This window comes from Mastigoproctus giganteus, chromosome 12 (assembly GCF_048544385.1).
Source record: "Mastigoproctus giganteus isolate SK-2022 chromosome 12, ASM4854438v1, whole genome shotgun sequence".
In the NCBI taxonomy this organism is placed as follows: Eukaryota; Metazoa; Arthropoda; class Arachnida; order Uropygi; family Thelyphonidae; genus Mastigoproctus; species Mastigoproctus giganteus.
The window spans coordinates 113,625,761-113,642,960 of NC_143586.1; the positions used below are offsets into that span (position 1 = coordinate 113,625,761).

At 38.9% G+C, this 17,200-nt stretch overlaps 1 protein-coding gene across 2 annotated transcripts in view; it reads left to right on the forward strand.

The window, feature by feature from the left end:
* Art1 (arginine methyltransferase 1) overlaps positions 1 to 17,200 on the forward strand; it is a 229,299-nt gene that overhangs the window by 199,933 nt on the left and 12,166 nt on the right. For both annotated transcript variants that reach the window (XM_090386508.1, XM_090386507.1), the window contains one exon: positions 13,690 to 13,811. In XM_090386508.1, coding sequence (XP_090242634.1) covers positions 13,690 to 13,811 — 122 coding nt within the window. The remainder of the gene's footprint in view (positions 1 to 13,689; positions 13,812 to 17,200) is intronic.

Below are 17,200 nucleotides of genomic sequence, written 5' to 3' on the forward strand. Positions count from 1 at the left end.
ACTATATTAAAAATAAATCAAGAAATTGTCGTCTGAACAGTGCAAGAATGTTTAAAGCTCATGTTTAATTACGACATACTCGCATGATGTTGAGAGACTCGCTCAAGAAGTTCATCAGCAAAAGTCACATTAATTTGTATCTAATTGTTACGTGTTTTCAGTATTAATAAATAATATTTCAAAATATATTTTTTAATAAACGCCTTCCCACTCTATTCCATTTCTTAAAAAAACTCTCGCCTTCCCCCTCCCAGCTTGAACTGAGGGTGCGGCTCTTCGGATTCTCTCTTTTTCTTTCTTTCTTTCTTTCTTTTTTTAATTAGATCAAAAATGGCTCTTCACTCAAAAAAGCTTGCCGGCCCCAAAAAGGTGTCGGATGAGAACTTAATAAAAATTTGGAATATTCTACAAAAACTTTATTATTGCGAAATTATTTTTACTTATTTTACTCACATTTTACTTATTTTTTTATATACTTGAATGATAAATTTATGCTTAATAAACTGTGTGTTAATACACTTAATTTGTTGTTCTTATTCTAAAAACATTACTACTGAAGTAACAGGTAACCAGAAGAAACAGAACAGGGAGAAAATAAAACATTTATTTTTGTCATATCTTGATATGTTGTATCTATTTATTTATGAAATATCTATATAAAACAAAATATATAGATATTTCATAAATAAATACATCCACAACACTGCCATGAATCTAATCCTCAAAAAGCACAGGCAAACATTTTAAAGGCTAGGATGAAACAAGACATGAAGGCAGTTGGTGCAACTCTGAGGAATGTTATGGAAAATATTTTATCAGAAGTGTAATAGGGATGTTTTGGACCAAAGCAATCCTCACTCACACAAAGTCTTTTTAAACATAAAGAAACTACTTATATTCCTAATCCAGCTACAACTTCCTTGAGGTTGTCACAGACATTCTCTCAGATATGCCAGACAAGCTGCACTTGCTACCTGGGAGTCTAAAACGCTGATGGAACTGATATTCGGGTGACACTCAAGTCAAGTGGACCCAATTTCGGCAAAGTCCGGACGGTCTGTGACAGCCAAATCCTCTGCTTGCACCTTCACGATGGTGGGACTGTTAGTAATCCTGGGTATAACCTCCATGCACAAGCACATGGTGGGTGACCACCCAGGTGTGAACCAACGTAAGCAGGGGTCGAGGTGTGGCGCCCACACCACATGGAGGAATGCCACCCCTCTATGTTACCAGGCAGTACTAGGTGGTAGATGACTCTCATCAACCGGTGAAATACCACCACTTTGCTTATTGGAGGCTTGAAGTGGTGGAACCCATGTTTAGTCTCTAGAGCTAAGTTCCGGTCAACCCTTCCCTATCTCTTCCATCATGCAGTATGATTGATGACTTTTGAGGTTATGATGAACGTCGTGGCGAGATAGAATATTCCCCACATTTCGAGGGTACGGCTCTAAAACGGTGTTAAGGGCCGCCCGCTAGTTAGTACACCGGACCGAACCTATTGGTAACTCTCTAGGAGGCTTCCGGATCAGCTAGTGTATAATCTTGCTACCTCTACTCTGCCAGATAGTGACTGGAGGGAGTCCGAGTAGTGTGTATGCGGGGAGCATTGTCGAGGCCACGTTATGTCAAGGATCTGGGTATATTCTTACCACATGTACGCCATATCCAAAAATTTCATTACGTCATACAGCATGTCCCACCCACTTTTTCTTACTATTGAATACACCATGAATTGTCAAACTAATAGAACAAGCTTATCTGCGAAAAGATCTAAACCTCCCAAGGACTTCCTAATTCATTTCACAAATATACGTGGTCTCAATTCTAATCTCAACGATGTCCATTTCCACTTGCAGTCTGCCAAACCACATGTACTTTTTCTGACAGAATCTCAGTTATCGGTTGATTCAACTACTGCTCATGTCAGATGCCCAAATTATTCGCTGTATGATTCCTTTCGCCTCAAAGGTGGTACTTGTGCATATGTTCGTTCTGATATTCCCTGTCAGAGACTTGGCAATTTGGAATCTCCTCTCTTTGATCTTCTCTGGCTTAAAATCTCTCTACCGCATTGTGTCAAATTCATCTGTTGTCTCTACCGTTCTCCCAACTCCACTAATCACTTGGATCTCTTTGACTTTCTTCAGTCCAACTTTCCTAACAGTGAGGTAATTTTCCTTGATGATTTTAATGTTCACAACTCCAGCTGGCTTCCGTTTTCTAGTCACACCGATCCAGCAGGTCGAGATGCTGAGGCTTTTGCAATTACTAGTGACCTAGCACAGATTGTTCATTCACCTACAAGAATACCGGACAATCCGAATCATACAGCCAATACGCTTGATCTTTTTCTCACAAACAACCCTTCTAAGTACACGGTCGAAGTGAAAGGTCCTTTAGGCACTTCAGATCGCAACTTGGTGATTGTCTCTTCTCCAATGGAACCTTTATCTCATGGCTATTCCCAACCTCGTGTTGTTTGCCATTACAAGAATGCAAAATGGGATGACCTGCGAGACTTCTTTTCTTCTTTTCCTTGGTCGGATTACTGTTTCAAAACTCCTGATGTCAATGTTTGCTCAGATCGTGTCAGTGAAATTATTCTTGCAGGAATGGAATCCTTTATCCCACACTCCACTTTAAAATATCGTCCTTTATCTAAACCTTGGTTTTCCAATAAATGTGCTAAGGCTGTTCAAGAGAAGAATGTTGATTATCGTAATTGGCTTTCATTTTCTGCCTACACCAAAGCTCGCAACAATTGTAAAGCAGTTATTAATCAGTCCAAACTAGAGTTTGAACAGGCTAAGAGTAGAAAACTTGCTTCTTGCCCTAATGGTAGCCGAGCATTCCGGTCTCTTGCCAAAGCTATTGGCCACAACTTTTGCCCATCTCTGCTTCCACCTCTGTCCAAACCAGATGATTCTGTTTTCACTTCAGCCAAGGATAAAGCTGACCTACTAGCATCCCATTTTTCTTCCAGCTCATGTATTAATGAACTTGGTAAAACACCTCCCACCATTCCCAACACTGTCCATTCAATGCCTCCTGTGGTCTTCTGTCAAAAGGATATCAGAAGGATTTTGATGGATCTTGATGCTAAGAAAGCTCAAGGTCCTGATGGTATTTCTCCACTTGTTCTCAAAATCTGTGCTCCTGAACTTACTCCTATTCTTTGCCGCCTTTTTTCACTTTCTTATTCCAAAGGTGTTTTTCCTTCTGCTTGGAAATTTGCTCATATCCAGCCAGTTCCTAAAAAGGGTGACAAATCTCTCCCATCCAATTATCGTCCCATTGCAATTACTTTTACTCTTTCTAAAGTAATGGAGAAATCAATTAACTGCCAACTCTTAAACTACCTAGAAACCTTCCGTCTGATCAACGATCGCCAGTATGGATTCCGTCAGTGTCGATCCACTGGTGATATCCTGGGTTATGTTACCCATTTATGGACTACTTCAATGGAAAGGTTTGGTGAAACACAAGTAGTTGCTCTTGAAATCTCGGCGCCTCCGTAGCCAGGTGGGAAGGAGCAGCAGTGCGTAGCACACGCTTCTTGATTAGACCGGGGTTCGAGCCCGTCACCACCAAATACGGAGGATGCGGAAAGGTCAAGGATTGACCACCGCATATCCCGGAGCAATATGGCCTTAGTTGCTAATGCTCCTAAAAACCAAATAACAACAACAACAACAATCTTGACATCTCAAAGGCTTTTGATCGTGTTTGGCATAACGGTCTTCTAAACAAGCTTCCATCTTATGGTTTGCCAACTGTTTTTAGTAATTGGTTATCCAGTTTTCTCTCTGATCGCTCACTGAGGGTGATGGTAGATGGCTCTCTGTCTTCTAACTTCTCCACTAGTGCCGGTGTCCCCCAAGGTTCAGTTCTTTCCCCCACTCTTTTCCTCTTGTATATTAATGACCTTCTTCCAGTGACTGGCAATCCTATCCATAGTTTTGCCAATGATAGCACATTGCATTCCACTTTCCATTTTGAGAAACCTTGTCCTGCTCAATCAGCTTCAATTTCTCGAAAATCTGCTACCAATTCCTTAAATGCCGATCGTCAGGTAATTCTCCAGTGGGGCAAAGACAACTTAGTTGATTTCAACCCTTCTAAAACTCAGTCTTGTCTTATATCTCGCAAAAAGGATTCTTCTGCTCCTATGCTTATCTTTAGTGACACTCCAATTTCTAGGCAAAATGATATATCTCTTTTGGGGATTACCCTGACTTCTAATCTCTCTTGGCACAAGCACATTACAAATATTGCTTCATCTGCATCTAAAAAACTTGGTTTTCTCTTTCGCTCTCGGCATTACTTTTCTTCCAAACAGCTGCTCACTCTGTATAAATCGTAAATCCGCCCTGCCATGGAATATTGTTCCCACATTTGGGGTGGTGGCCCCAAAACCTCTCTCAGGCTTCTTGATTCCATTCAGAAGAGGGCAGTTAGGTTAATTAATGACTCATCTCTAACAGAGTCTCTCCACTCGCTTTCTCATAGACGCACTGTTTCTGCTGCATGCCTCTTTTACAGATACTTCCATGGGCACTGTTCTTCTGAATTGGCTTCTATAATTCCTGCTCTCTTTCAAAACAGTCCGAACACGTGCCGCCACCAGCCAACATCCATTTACTGTCCAACTTCAAACCCACAGAACCAACTTTTCATCTTCCTCATTTATTCATTCAACTGCCGTTTTCTGGAACAACCTTCCTTCATACATATTTCCTGAAAATTACAATCTACAGAAGTTCAAGTCCAATGTCAACAAATATCTTCTTTCGTCTTCTCAACCTCCAACCCAAGCACGGTACTAAGTACTATAGGTTCTAATACCTCTCGTGTTTGGGGTTCACATAAAAAAAAAAAAAAAAAAAAAACTGATTTTCCTATCCCAGAGAAGTATGCTGACCTCATTTTGTATGATACGGGAGCTGGTGACCCAGAAAGAATATTGACAATTGGGAATGATAATCTGCTCTCAGAATTAGACAAGGATGTCATTTATGGAGACAGAACATTTGATAAAGCACATGGCATGTTTTATCAGCTGTATACATGACATGCTAAGATTGGCAATTCTTTTGCAAAAAAAGAATATGGATACATACAACAGAATGTTTACCCTATTGCAACAATTGGTGCCCAATATAACACCCCAAAAGATTCTTCTGGACTTTGAAAAAGCATGTATGTCTGCTGCTCAAGTTGCTTTCCCACAAGCAGAAGTAAAAGGTGCTACGTTCACCCTTACCAGAGTGTTATTAGGAAGATCAACAGTGTTGGCTTAAAGGAAGTGTACGAGTCTGACATTGCCATGATGTTGAAACTGAAGTCCCTACCTGCTCTCTCTCCTTTGTGCCAATACCAGATGTCTTTGACCAACTAAGATCACCTCTCTTTCCAGTTAGAATATGGAATCATTTTGAGGCTGCTGCTGCTGAGAGATGTCCTAAGACTACAAATTGTTGTGAAGCTTTTCACAACGCCTTAAACTCAGTTTCATTGTAGTCACCCACGCATTTGGAACCTATTACATGGATTAGGACGAGATATAGCTTTCTATCGATTATTATTAGCCAATGCCCATACAGGTCACCTAGAAGTCAGAAAAAAGAGGGATAAGACCCCTTAGTAATCAAGTGGCAATAGATATTTCATAAATAGTTGTGCAGAAATATCAAAATCAAGAAGATAAATTGAGGTTTTTACACCGAATGGCCAACCTGCAGTGATTAAAAATTTTTTTTTATATATATATATTTCTTTTGTATTTTGTTTTATATAGATATTTCATAAATAAATAGATATGACATATCGAGATACAACAAAAATAAATGTTTTTCATGAAACCAAAGTAACAATATCAGGGGGGGAAAAAAATTTAGGGTACTTTTCATATCCTTTTAATTTTCAATTTTTCCTGATAGTAAAGAATGAGTACCGGCACCTTTTTTTTTTTTTTTTTTTTTTTTTTTTACAAAAAAAGCAGTGTGTGTCCATCCGTGAGGATGGACAGTGTACGACAACATATTTCTCCAGTTTGGAAACTTTTAGCTCACACCTTGTGCATTGTTTTCTCTTCATCAAAAAATTTTACTGGGGTCCATGGTTGAGAAAAATGGATACGTACAATGATAACCCAGTTTAATGTAATATAATAAAATATATAATAATAAGTATCAGGCAGTAGCTTTCAAGACTAACGAGTCTCTTTTTCAACTGAATTTAAATACAATGGATAAGTGCAATGAGCCTGAGTGAGGCACATTATTCATTTGCTATTTTTGTTGCACGGACATGCACTGTTTTTTTTTTTTTTTTTTTTTTACTCCACTGATCATCTAGCATTAAAACGGTTGTCTCTAGGATGGTTTTTGTTTTTTTTTTTTTTTTTTTTTTGGAGCATTAGCAACTAAGGCCATATTGCTCCGGGCTCCGGGAAATGCGGTAGTCATTCCCTGACCTTTCCGGATTTGGTGGTAACGGGCTCGAACCCCGGTCTAATCAAGAAGCATGTGGTACGCACTGCTGCTCCTTCCCACCTGGCTACGGAGGTGCCTAAACTCTCTAGGATGGGGTGTAGATGTATGCCTTTGTGGCGGTTTATTGTCTTTGGATTGTTTAACATGTTAAGTGACTCTAGCCATAGGCAGTGGCGAAAGTGTCGTGAGTGGTCTACTATTTCAAAGTCACGTTTGGGATCAAGATCGTGGTTGGTGGCACAAAATTGTTACGCGACTGTGGACTGGTCAGTTTCGGCAAGCCAGATTGCTCTGTCATGTTCCGTAAGGCGATCTTGGAGACGTTTTGATGTTTCTCCTATGTAGCAGCTGTCACAGTCTCTACAGGTGATGCGATAATACTACATTGCTGCTAAATTACAACATCAAATGCGTAAGAGAGGTGTGACAGGGGTCTTCACACTGGAGACAAGTGAACGTAGGTTCCTGCAGGGTAACTGCACGCATTTGATGTTGTAATTTCTAAGAATTTTCGAGATCCGTCCTGACACGCCTGGATAATAGGGAATGTAGCGGACGGTATACCGTCTTGAAAATACTGTACTTGCCAACATCCATTCACTGTTTAACTCTGAATACACTACACTAGTCATCATCATCATCTGTCATCATTCCACTATTCCACGGATCAACTCATGACCTGCTACCTCATTCTCGGTGCCTCCCTCAGTTTTTTTCCCCCCTTAATTGTAAATCAAAGAATTTTTCTCTTCCACAGTTATACCTTCTGTTCTTTTGTTCAACAGTCATTCACGTTTTGTGAAGATTACAGTCTACATAAATTAGTGCCCATCTTATCAGCCCTAAACCCATAGACAGTACGTAGATAGTAAGTTTTATAGGTTATAATGGCTTTTTATTGTTTGGAATCTCCATATTAAAAAAAAAAAATTATGTTGACTACTTCAGTGTCTTATGTCACAATAAACTGATTTGGAGCCTACATTTTTTTTTTTTTTTATCCAATCTAATCGGGACTGGGGGTAATTCAAACTTTCAATTTGTTTGGATTTTTCGAACTAATCAAAATGCTGTTCTGGAGACTAAAAAAAGTGGTTAGTTTAGAAATTAAAAACACTGGCTTTAAAACCTGAGAGACTGCCTAATTTTTTATTAAAATCCGGCACCTTTTCACACAACAAAGGTCCAGATATACGTTCTCCTAAACTTTGTCTCTGTGTGAACCACAAATAAATGGCATCTTCGAGGACAAGTTGTTAGTTGTTCTCAGTTTTTCTTTTTTCTTGCACAATCTGAATCAAGTTTCAATGCGAACGTTAAAATTTTTTTCTTGTTTTTAATGTCCATGTTTGACTTTCTAACTTACAAATGTATGTTTACAAAGTGTTATGTTTAGTTTGTCATCATCTGTCATCATGCCACTATTCCACGGTTCAACTCATGTCCTGCTACCTCATTCTTGGTGCTTCTCTTGGTCCCCCCCCCCCAAATTGTAAATCAAAGATTCTTCTTGGCAAACGCCTCTCGTTCATCCTTTTGACATGTCCAAACCATTTCAAACATGACCTTTAATCCTGTTCTAGAGGTTTTCAACCTAAATTCTCTCCCTAATCACATCATTCCTGATTTTGTCGCATCTTGTCTTTCCACCTATGCTCCTCACAAATCTCATTTCTCCTTTCATCCTTTTTCCCCATAGTCCAAGTTTCAGCTGCATACATCAGAATTGGTACATAATCGGTCTGATATATAGCCTTCTTACACTTCAGTTGGATGTTCCTGTTTCAGATCAGATCTCCTGTCTGCTATAGAAATTCGCACCTGCTTGTATCCTTCTCTTATTTTTCCTCTATCACTCCAGCCTTATCTATCTAGGAAGCATGATAGTTAACCATTTTTAGTTGTTTCCCTACCATTGTAATGTATCCGCCAGACCCATTATTTCACTCTTCTCCCGACTGAAAACCAGTCCAAATTCATTGGCCATACTAGCACCTTATCAACTTGCTGTTGCACTTGTTCCCTGCTCTCTCTCTCTCCCTCTCTCTCTCTCTCCCCATATGCAAAGGTCATCTGTGAAGAACACGACTTTCATCTGGTCTTGTCCAAGTTGTTCCACCACTCTACATTGCACATCATTCATGACAGCTATGAACAGTACTGGTAACAGGATGTTGCCTTGCCTCAAACCTGATGTTATTTCGAAGCTCTCCTTCAACCCCATCACTGTTCTTACTTTGCGCACTGTATTTCCTCAAGTTTCTCAAAACCTCCCACACTTTCTCTCTCTCTTCACAGCATCAAATGCTATCTTTATGTCCAAAAATGCCAACTGCAATTCTTTATTGTGTTCATAACATTTTCCCACCAGTTGCCTGATGTATAAAATTAGATCCACTGTTGATCTGTCAGGCGTAGATCCACTGTTGATCTGTCAGGCGTAAATCCATACTGTTCCTCGGCCATCCTATTTTTAATCATTCCTCTTATCTTCCGTTCTAACACTTTCTCATACAGCTTACTCACATGATGTCTCTTGGAACACTTCTTCCTGTTCCCCTTGAACGCAGGATGATCAAACTTTTCCAGTCCTTTGGCACCTATCTCTCATCCCAGATTGTGCAGAATGCTGTCCCTACCTTGCCTGTGGCTTTCAGCATCTCCATTTATCTCATCTATACCGGCAGACTTAACTGTATTGATGTTTTCCACCTGAATTTCCCTGCCTGCACTACATCATTCCACGTCAAGTCTGTCTGGTCTCTCTCCGTATCTTCCCTTTCATCCCTTCTTTTATAATCAACTTGTCTTTGTCCCTTTTGCTGGCTGTCCTGCTCGATCAACAGATTTTCAAAATACTTCCATGTTTTTCTTGTGTGTTCAATCCTTGCTTATTAGATTCTCATTCTCATCCATCAAGTATTTGCTCTGCTCACCATCTCTTCTGCCGACCGGGCTAGCCGAGTGGGTAAAGTACCTGCCCTGCAACCCAAAGGTCGCGGGTTCGATTCCCGCCTCGGGCTTGGATCAAAGTACTGCAAAAACCTTGGGAGGTGCAATATGGCCACAGAAGCCGATGTGCCAACAACTACCAAATCAAAATCAATCACCATCTCTTCTCCTATTGCTCACCATACCATACAGTGTCTTTTTATTGCCATCAATATCTTGTCTTTCACTCCATTCTTCCAACCACAGTCTTCTCTCCTCGTTAACTATCCTCTTGGCATCTCTCTTTATTCTCATCAGTTCTGTTCTGGAAGTAGGTCCTGAATGCATTATTCTTGATTTTCACAGCCTCTTTCATCCTATCATTTCACCTTGGGCTTTCTTTCCATCTCCTATTGCTTGTCCTGCAAACCTGCTCTGTCAGTCCTACTGAACAGTCTTTGAATGCTTTCCATTCCACACCGTTCACCACTGTCTTAGGTGCAACCTTCCTGAACTGTTCGCCGAACATCGCTTATCACTCCCCAGGGAGACACTCGGAATGACCTTGACACCCACAAGTCTTCTGTGTCACTCCGTGTCCATGAGTATATAGTCAAGGAGAGATTCCTGTTGACCGTCCCAACCATATCTTGTCACTTTGTGACTCTCCTGAACCAGGTGTTTCCTATGACCAAGCTGTTCCGTAAACAGAAATCCAGCAGCCTGTCACCATCATCATTCCTAGGTCCCCAACCATACAGACCCATAGCCTATTCTAGTCCTTGTCTCTCCACTCTACCTTTTGCGTTCAGGTCACACATGATGACTATATCTTCACCCGTGATGTTCTCTTCGAGCTTGTCCTCAAACTCTGGCTTCTCTGTTTCTTCGCAATCGGTTTGCGGTGCATAGCATTGTATTATCTTCAATGTTTCACTGTCATTCATTTGCAGTTTAATTGATGTGAATCTGTTGCTGATATTATTCACCTCCAGTAGCCTTTCCTTAATCCTGTGATCCATAATGATGGCTACACCCTTCCTCACTACATCACCCCCAGACCAATATAGGTAATAGCCTCCTTGTAATTCTCTACTCCCATTTCCTTTCCATTTTGATTCACTCAATCCAGGTATGTTTATTTATCTGTCCTTTAAGATGTCCACACTCAATTTTTCCTGACAGTGTCATAATATTGAGTATGGCTTTAATGTGTTGGCATCACCGATACCACCAGTAAGATCAGCTGTGTCACATCCGGGCTTATTAGTTTCAAGGCTTCTTTTTCTATTGAAGGCAATAAATTTAAGCTGCCGATCTGCCAAACCCGTCGCAGCCATATAGATGTGGTAGCTCTTATTCAATGGTGAAGCTCGTGATGTCGCAGTTCTATCCATGTATATACTAAAACTAGAACTTTAGCTCGTATGCTTTGATATTCTCTATCTACTTCCTCGCAGATTCAAATAACTGTTTGATCATTACTGTTGTAAAGATGTAAATTAATAAACAGTTTTATGCAATTTATGCTGATTTCCTAGTCACCACTGAACATGCAGGATTGCTGTAGTTCTTTTATCTCACGAAAGATAAATTCAAATGGTTGACTTGATAGAATTACCATGACCTTGAAATTTACAAAAATTAATAACAGCAATAAATGAGTATTTTTAAATGCAAATTGTTATCCTGGAAGTAGGTCCTGAAAACCTCTACAGCAAAGCTATCAAGTAGCACCACTGTTCTGTTCTGTTTCAAAGTCCCAGTTACTGATCATAGTTCCTTAGGTTTCTTACCTTGAAATTTCTTAGGTTTTTCTATATTCAAAGATAATAATAGTACGAGTATATAATAGTACCGTATATATATATTAATTAAGCTATGTAGGTAAGCGTAAATTTATTTTTATTTTACTAACCGGTAGATAATGATTCTGAATTTCACGTATCGTTTAATTTTGTTAATTGGTGGCTGGGGGGGTGCTTTTATCTTCATCACTACATACTTTCTAGCAACAACCAACAAACTGATTTAAGTTAAACTTTATTAAAATAAATAAGGAGATATAGACATTAATAAAATACTGAAACAGATATAAAATAAAAGAGTTAAAAAATATAAAGTTAAAAGCTTTAGAACATGATTCTAACAAGATTCCAAAAAACGTTTGTTGGAAACTCCATGTGACATGTAACCAGATCCCGCAATTTTATGGACTTCCGAAGATCCATAAACCTGATATTCCTTTGTGGCTTATTGTTTCATTGTATCACGCCTACATACGAACTTTCCAAATACATGGTCAGGTTGTTAGCACCCCTTTTTGGGAGAACTGACCATACTGTTTCTTGCAGTTGAATTTTTTACATATTATTAAGGATTTTATCATTTCGAAGGGCGGGGTTTTGGTCTCCCTATTTACTTCTGTCCCTTTGAAGCAGGCCGTTGCTTGCAAGGCAACTTTTGGTTGGGGATGCTACCTTTGAAGGACAGGACATTGCTCTCTACTTTTGACATTTGTACTGCTCTCAATTTGTGTTTGACTGGTAGCATGACCACATTTAATGACTCTTTGGTTCATCCGATCATAGCTCATATTGCTGTGGAGAAACTGGAGAGTTGTATATTTTTGAACCTACTTGTTCCCGTTACCCTAAGGCATTGGTATGTCGATGATGTCTTTTCTGTTTTCCCTCTGGGATCAGAGACTCAACTCCTTTCACCCTTAATTCAATTTACTGTTGAGTTGGAAACAAATGATAATTACTCTTCATTCCTTAGATGTCTTAGTCCAACGTGTGATTATACTCTTTACAACCTCCATCTTCAGGAAACCTGTATGCAGTCCAGTTTACTAATTATGGGTCTGCTCATCTCCTGAATATCTATGTAGTGCTACTTATACTTTATTTACCCGTGCACGAATGCAATCCAGTTCCGTTAGTGATAGGCAGTTGGAGATTTGTAAAGTAAGAATGGATGTTCCCTGATGTTCTGGATAGGTGTGAGTCGAAGCTCGCAATTTTGTCACTCTACCAAATCCCACCCATGATAATGAGTTTCGTATTACCTACATCCCTTATTATCTGGCAATGTTGGCACGTCTTGCTAGAATTTTATGCTCTTACCATATACGGTGTGCGCAACTCCCTGGTAGGAAATTTCAATTCATTATTTCCGGAGACACCTATTCCTCCTTTTTTACGGAATAGTTCCATTTACCACATTGCCTGTCCGGATTGTGGGGTGCGTTATGTTGGTGAGACTGCCAGGAGGTTACAAGATCATGTTTTAGAACATGGGGCGGCTCTCCACACCGCTAATTTTGAATGCTCTGCTGTTGCTGAACATTATTGGCTCGAGCAACATAACTTTGATCCCCGATGCGACTTGACTATTCACGTGACTACCGCCAGCGCTCATGGCTTGTATGAATTGTAATAATAGTATGAATTGTTCACCCCATTATGTGGCATGTTGTAATGCGATGAGCGCTGGCATTTCTTACGCATGCATAATATTGTGTTACCAGAACCAGAGTTGTGATTCGTTATCATGCCCAGTCTGCTTCTGTTAATTTTACCCAATGTGTATATGCTCAGTACACCATTCACTGACTGCTGCACACCTCACCCCAAAAGCTACTCTGTGGATAATATTCCTCCGATTTTTACTTCTTAGAATTTTTCTTTAATAGAATCAAAATACAATTTGTAAGCATGATTGCAATAATCAGCGCCTACTGTAATTATTTTGTGGCACCAGCGTAAAAAAAATGCTGGCTTGCTCGAATTAGTGACGTTCTGATTTTCGACACTTCTATTTCTAATGGCTTTTAAATTTCTCCCCATTATTTTCACAAATTACCAAAAAACAACTTTGAAATTATGCTTTTCATTTACTGTTACTCTGTAAAAGGTAGTTAAATATATATAATGCACTAACTAGTTAATAAGAATGTATTTGGTACCAGCATGACATGTATTTAAGTTATAGATTCTCCACACAGTTTGCAGAAGGATACAATAATGGTTTACAGTTAAATTTCAGATAAACAAGTTGTAAAGTATTTCAAAAGAATGTGTGTGATGAGGTTTGAAATTAATGATTGAAATACTTGCTAGAATTATTTCTAAGTGATGGAGATGGAGAGAGAGAGAGAGAGAGAGAGACAAATTTAGTTGTGATAGGCTCTTTTATAATAAAAATTATATAGTACTATCATATTTATTATTCTTGTTGATTTTTTTCTTTTTAGCTCCTGAAGCTCCATATACTCACTGGAAACAAACAGTTTTCTATTTTGATGAATACTTAACAGTGAAAAAGGGAGAAGAAATATATGGTGTATTCAGTATGAAACCCAATTCAAAAAACAAGGTACAAGAAGTATTGATTTTAATTAATGATCTGAATAAGAAAATGTCTTTCAAAATTCTTCTGGGATTGACTTTCTTAGATTATAGAAAAATTCAGTATTTATAGATCATGGATTCCCAACAGGGTTGATTATTTACCCCCTGGGGTAAGGGTGGGGGGGGGGTCCATGGGCAAATTATATAATAATAAATATATATGATTTAAAAATGTAATTATGAACATTGGCCTTATTAATTTTCCCTTTTTAGCAAATTTGGTATGTGAATTTTGCTGCCAGGAGGCAGAACACTAATCCAACAAATGGCCATTTCTCATTATACTCATGTGTTGTACTGTTAGTGATGATGATTAATGGCGGTTGGCAGCCGACTTACAGATCTGTTGCAGTTAAACTCAGTGTTACCATCTGAAAAGTTGTACATAGGCATATTTAAACACTATTGAAGTTATTTCAAATAATAACATATTACAGCTTTGATAACAAGTATTTTTTAGGAAAATTCTTATAGTATGGCGCACTCAAAAAAGAAGTGTTGCCTATATTTGCAAGATTATTTAACAATGTGATTTATTTCTTGTTACAAAGCATTGCATAATTCATTTGCCAAATAATGCAAGTAAGCTGTGGAAATTAGGAATAGTACATAAAAGGCAGGCAAAGTAAAGAGTGAATACAAAAAAAACTCAGTATTAATAATGTAATTATGACAATTGTTCCAATTAGAACTGATCTCAGACAAACTGAAAAATATGGCTGCAATCGAGCCAGGATGCAAAGGATGGGTACAAGAGGACTGATTACTTACAATTTACACTTTGTAGCACTAATAGAAGAATACACACCGATTGAGGTGTAATTGTATAAGACATGTTTTCACAGCATACCCTTGGTCCCACTTGATTCTGCTGGAGGGAATTGTGAATGCCAGAGCATACCAACATTACTGGATTTGGTATGCAATCACCAATTGTGCCATATGTTTGAAAGATGTTTCCTCACTTCTTCAGGCAAGAACCAAACTGCTCTGGCCAACCCAATCACTCATCTCAGATGAATTCAAAAGTCATGTTTAATGGCACAATCCTATGTGCCCACATTACACCAGGAACTGAGGACAATTTTTTCATAAATAGTCCAATGCTCTTTATATCATTTTTCAACACTTTGCTGACTCTGTGCCATGTTACATTAGAGCCAATTAAACTCCAGCATGCTATTAGTTCATGGTCCATATAAAATGGCCAGGCAGCATAGAAGGGGTTTTGAACATAACATAAAGACATACCTAAAAAGGTTTATTTTTGAAAACAACATTTTTATGGAATTTTATTTTGCTTTTACTGTATCTTTCAGAATAAACTTAAGTAAAGAACCAGCTGTGAATAAATAGAATATAATCACAGATAACAGTGTAGTCAACGTTTTATGGACGTAGAGCATGTGTTTGGTGTGGGGGGGGGGGTGTTCAGTTTAATTAAGTCCAAATTGATGCAGTTCATTGTGTACCACAAATGCATTTATACCAGGGGATTCCCCAACTTTACCTGCCAACTCCTTTAAAAAAGATTTTTTTTTCTCATAGACCCTCATTCAAAAAAATACCACACACATTTAATTTCACTGAGTGGATTTATGAAAAAAATCCTGTTAGTTATTTATTGAAAATAATTGTAACATAGGTCATTATCATTCAGTTCTTGATTACTTACCAATTACTTTAGTAACAAAAAACACAGTAAAAAAATTATTTCGTTTATTACTGCCAATTTTAGTCTTGTAAATATCAGTGTTATAATTAGTGTTAACTGTAACGAGATGATCGTGGTTGATGGTATGGGCGCCTCCATGGCCAGGTGGGCAGGAGCAGCAGTGCATAGCATATGCTTCTTGATTAGACCGGGGTTCGAGCCCATGACCGCCAGATATGGAGGATGCGGAAAAGTCAGGACATGACCACCGCATATCCCCGGAGCAATATGGTCTTAGTTGCTAATGCTCCTAAAAACCAAATAACAAACAAACAAGCTGATGGTATGCAATAACTGTGTGGAATCTGCACTAAAATTGCTTACTTTTATCCTTAGGTCCTCATATTCTGATACGTTCAGCATGTTTCTTGTTTTTCTCAGTGAATTATTAATATGGTTGAATCCAACTTCCACTAGATAAGAACTAGGGAAAGTTAATAAGCAATTCTGCTATGGTTTGTAATTTGGAATATTTATTATGTGTATCGTCATTATTCCAATGGGTGTACCCTTTAGTCTGGAATACAGATTTGGCCTCCAAATCTTGTCATTGCAATTAATTCTTGTAAAATAGATTCAACTTGAAGTAGCACATTCAAATGGTTGTAAAATTCATTCTGGTATAATCATATCAAGCAGATCTTGAAATTGAATGTTAAAGTCTTCTTTCAGTTTCTTCAAGTGGAAAATGTACATTGAATTGTTGTCTGAAATTGTATCTTTTTCCATAATTGACAGTCATGACGCAAAGTAGCAAAAATCTCTTTGACTTAAAGTTTAAATAGGTACATTTAAATCAAAACCATTGTCTAAACTTCAGTTGTATTCATATCTCTGCCTTGTAGGCTTGTTTGAATATATATACAGGGTGTTTCAGTTAAACGTTTCAGAACTTCTAAGAGGGGTAGGGTACATCCTGACAACTCGAAATCATATAGCAATGTGGGGTCGGAAATGCTTTCCTGAAGCGGTGTTGCACACAGAAGCACCATAAAAAGAAAAGAGACCGTAAGTGAGAAATCGTTTTAATAATACATGAAAAGAAGCAAAAGGTACATGGATTAAAGTAAGTGTTCGAAGTTTCTTCCACGGGCTACAATGCACGCCTCACATCTCCGACGCATGGACATCCGAACATTCTGGAATACTCCAGGCGAATTTCGAATTTCTTCGGCAGCTACTGCGATTCTTGCAACCAGCTCCTCAGCATTGTCAACAGGGGTGTCATAAACTAGCGATTTCATATGACCCCAGAAATAAAAATCAAGACATGATAGGTCGGGTGACCGAGCAGGCCAACGCACGGGACCACCACGTCCGATCCACTGTTGACCAAATGTGACATCCAGGTAGTTACGAACATCTCCGCTATAATGGGCAGGGGCTCCATCGTGTTGGAACCACATTGTCTGTTGTGTCGATGCAGAAATCTGTTCATCTCTCAAAAGTCGTGGCAATACTTGCTGCAGAAAGATCAAGTAGATAGGTCCGGTTAGACGACACGGTAACAGGTAAGGTCCGATGAGGTGATCTCCCATAATACCGGCCCATACATTGACCGAAAATCGAATCTGTGCTGCACGACGTCGTATTGCATGCGGGTTCTCGACCGCCCAGATATGGTCGTTATGCGTGTTGAA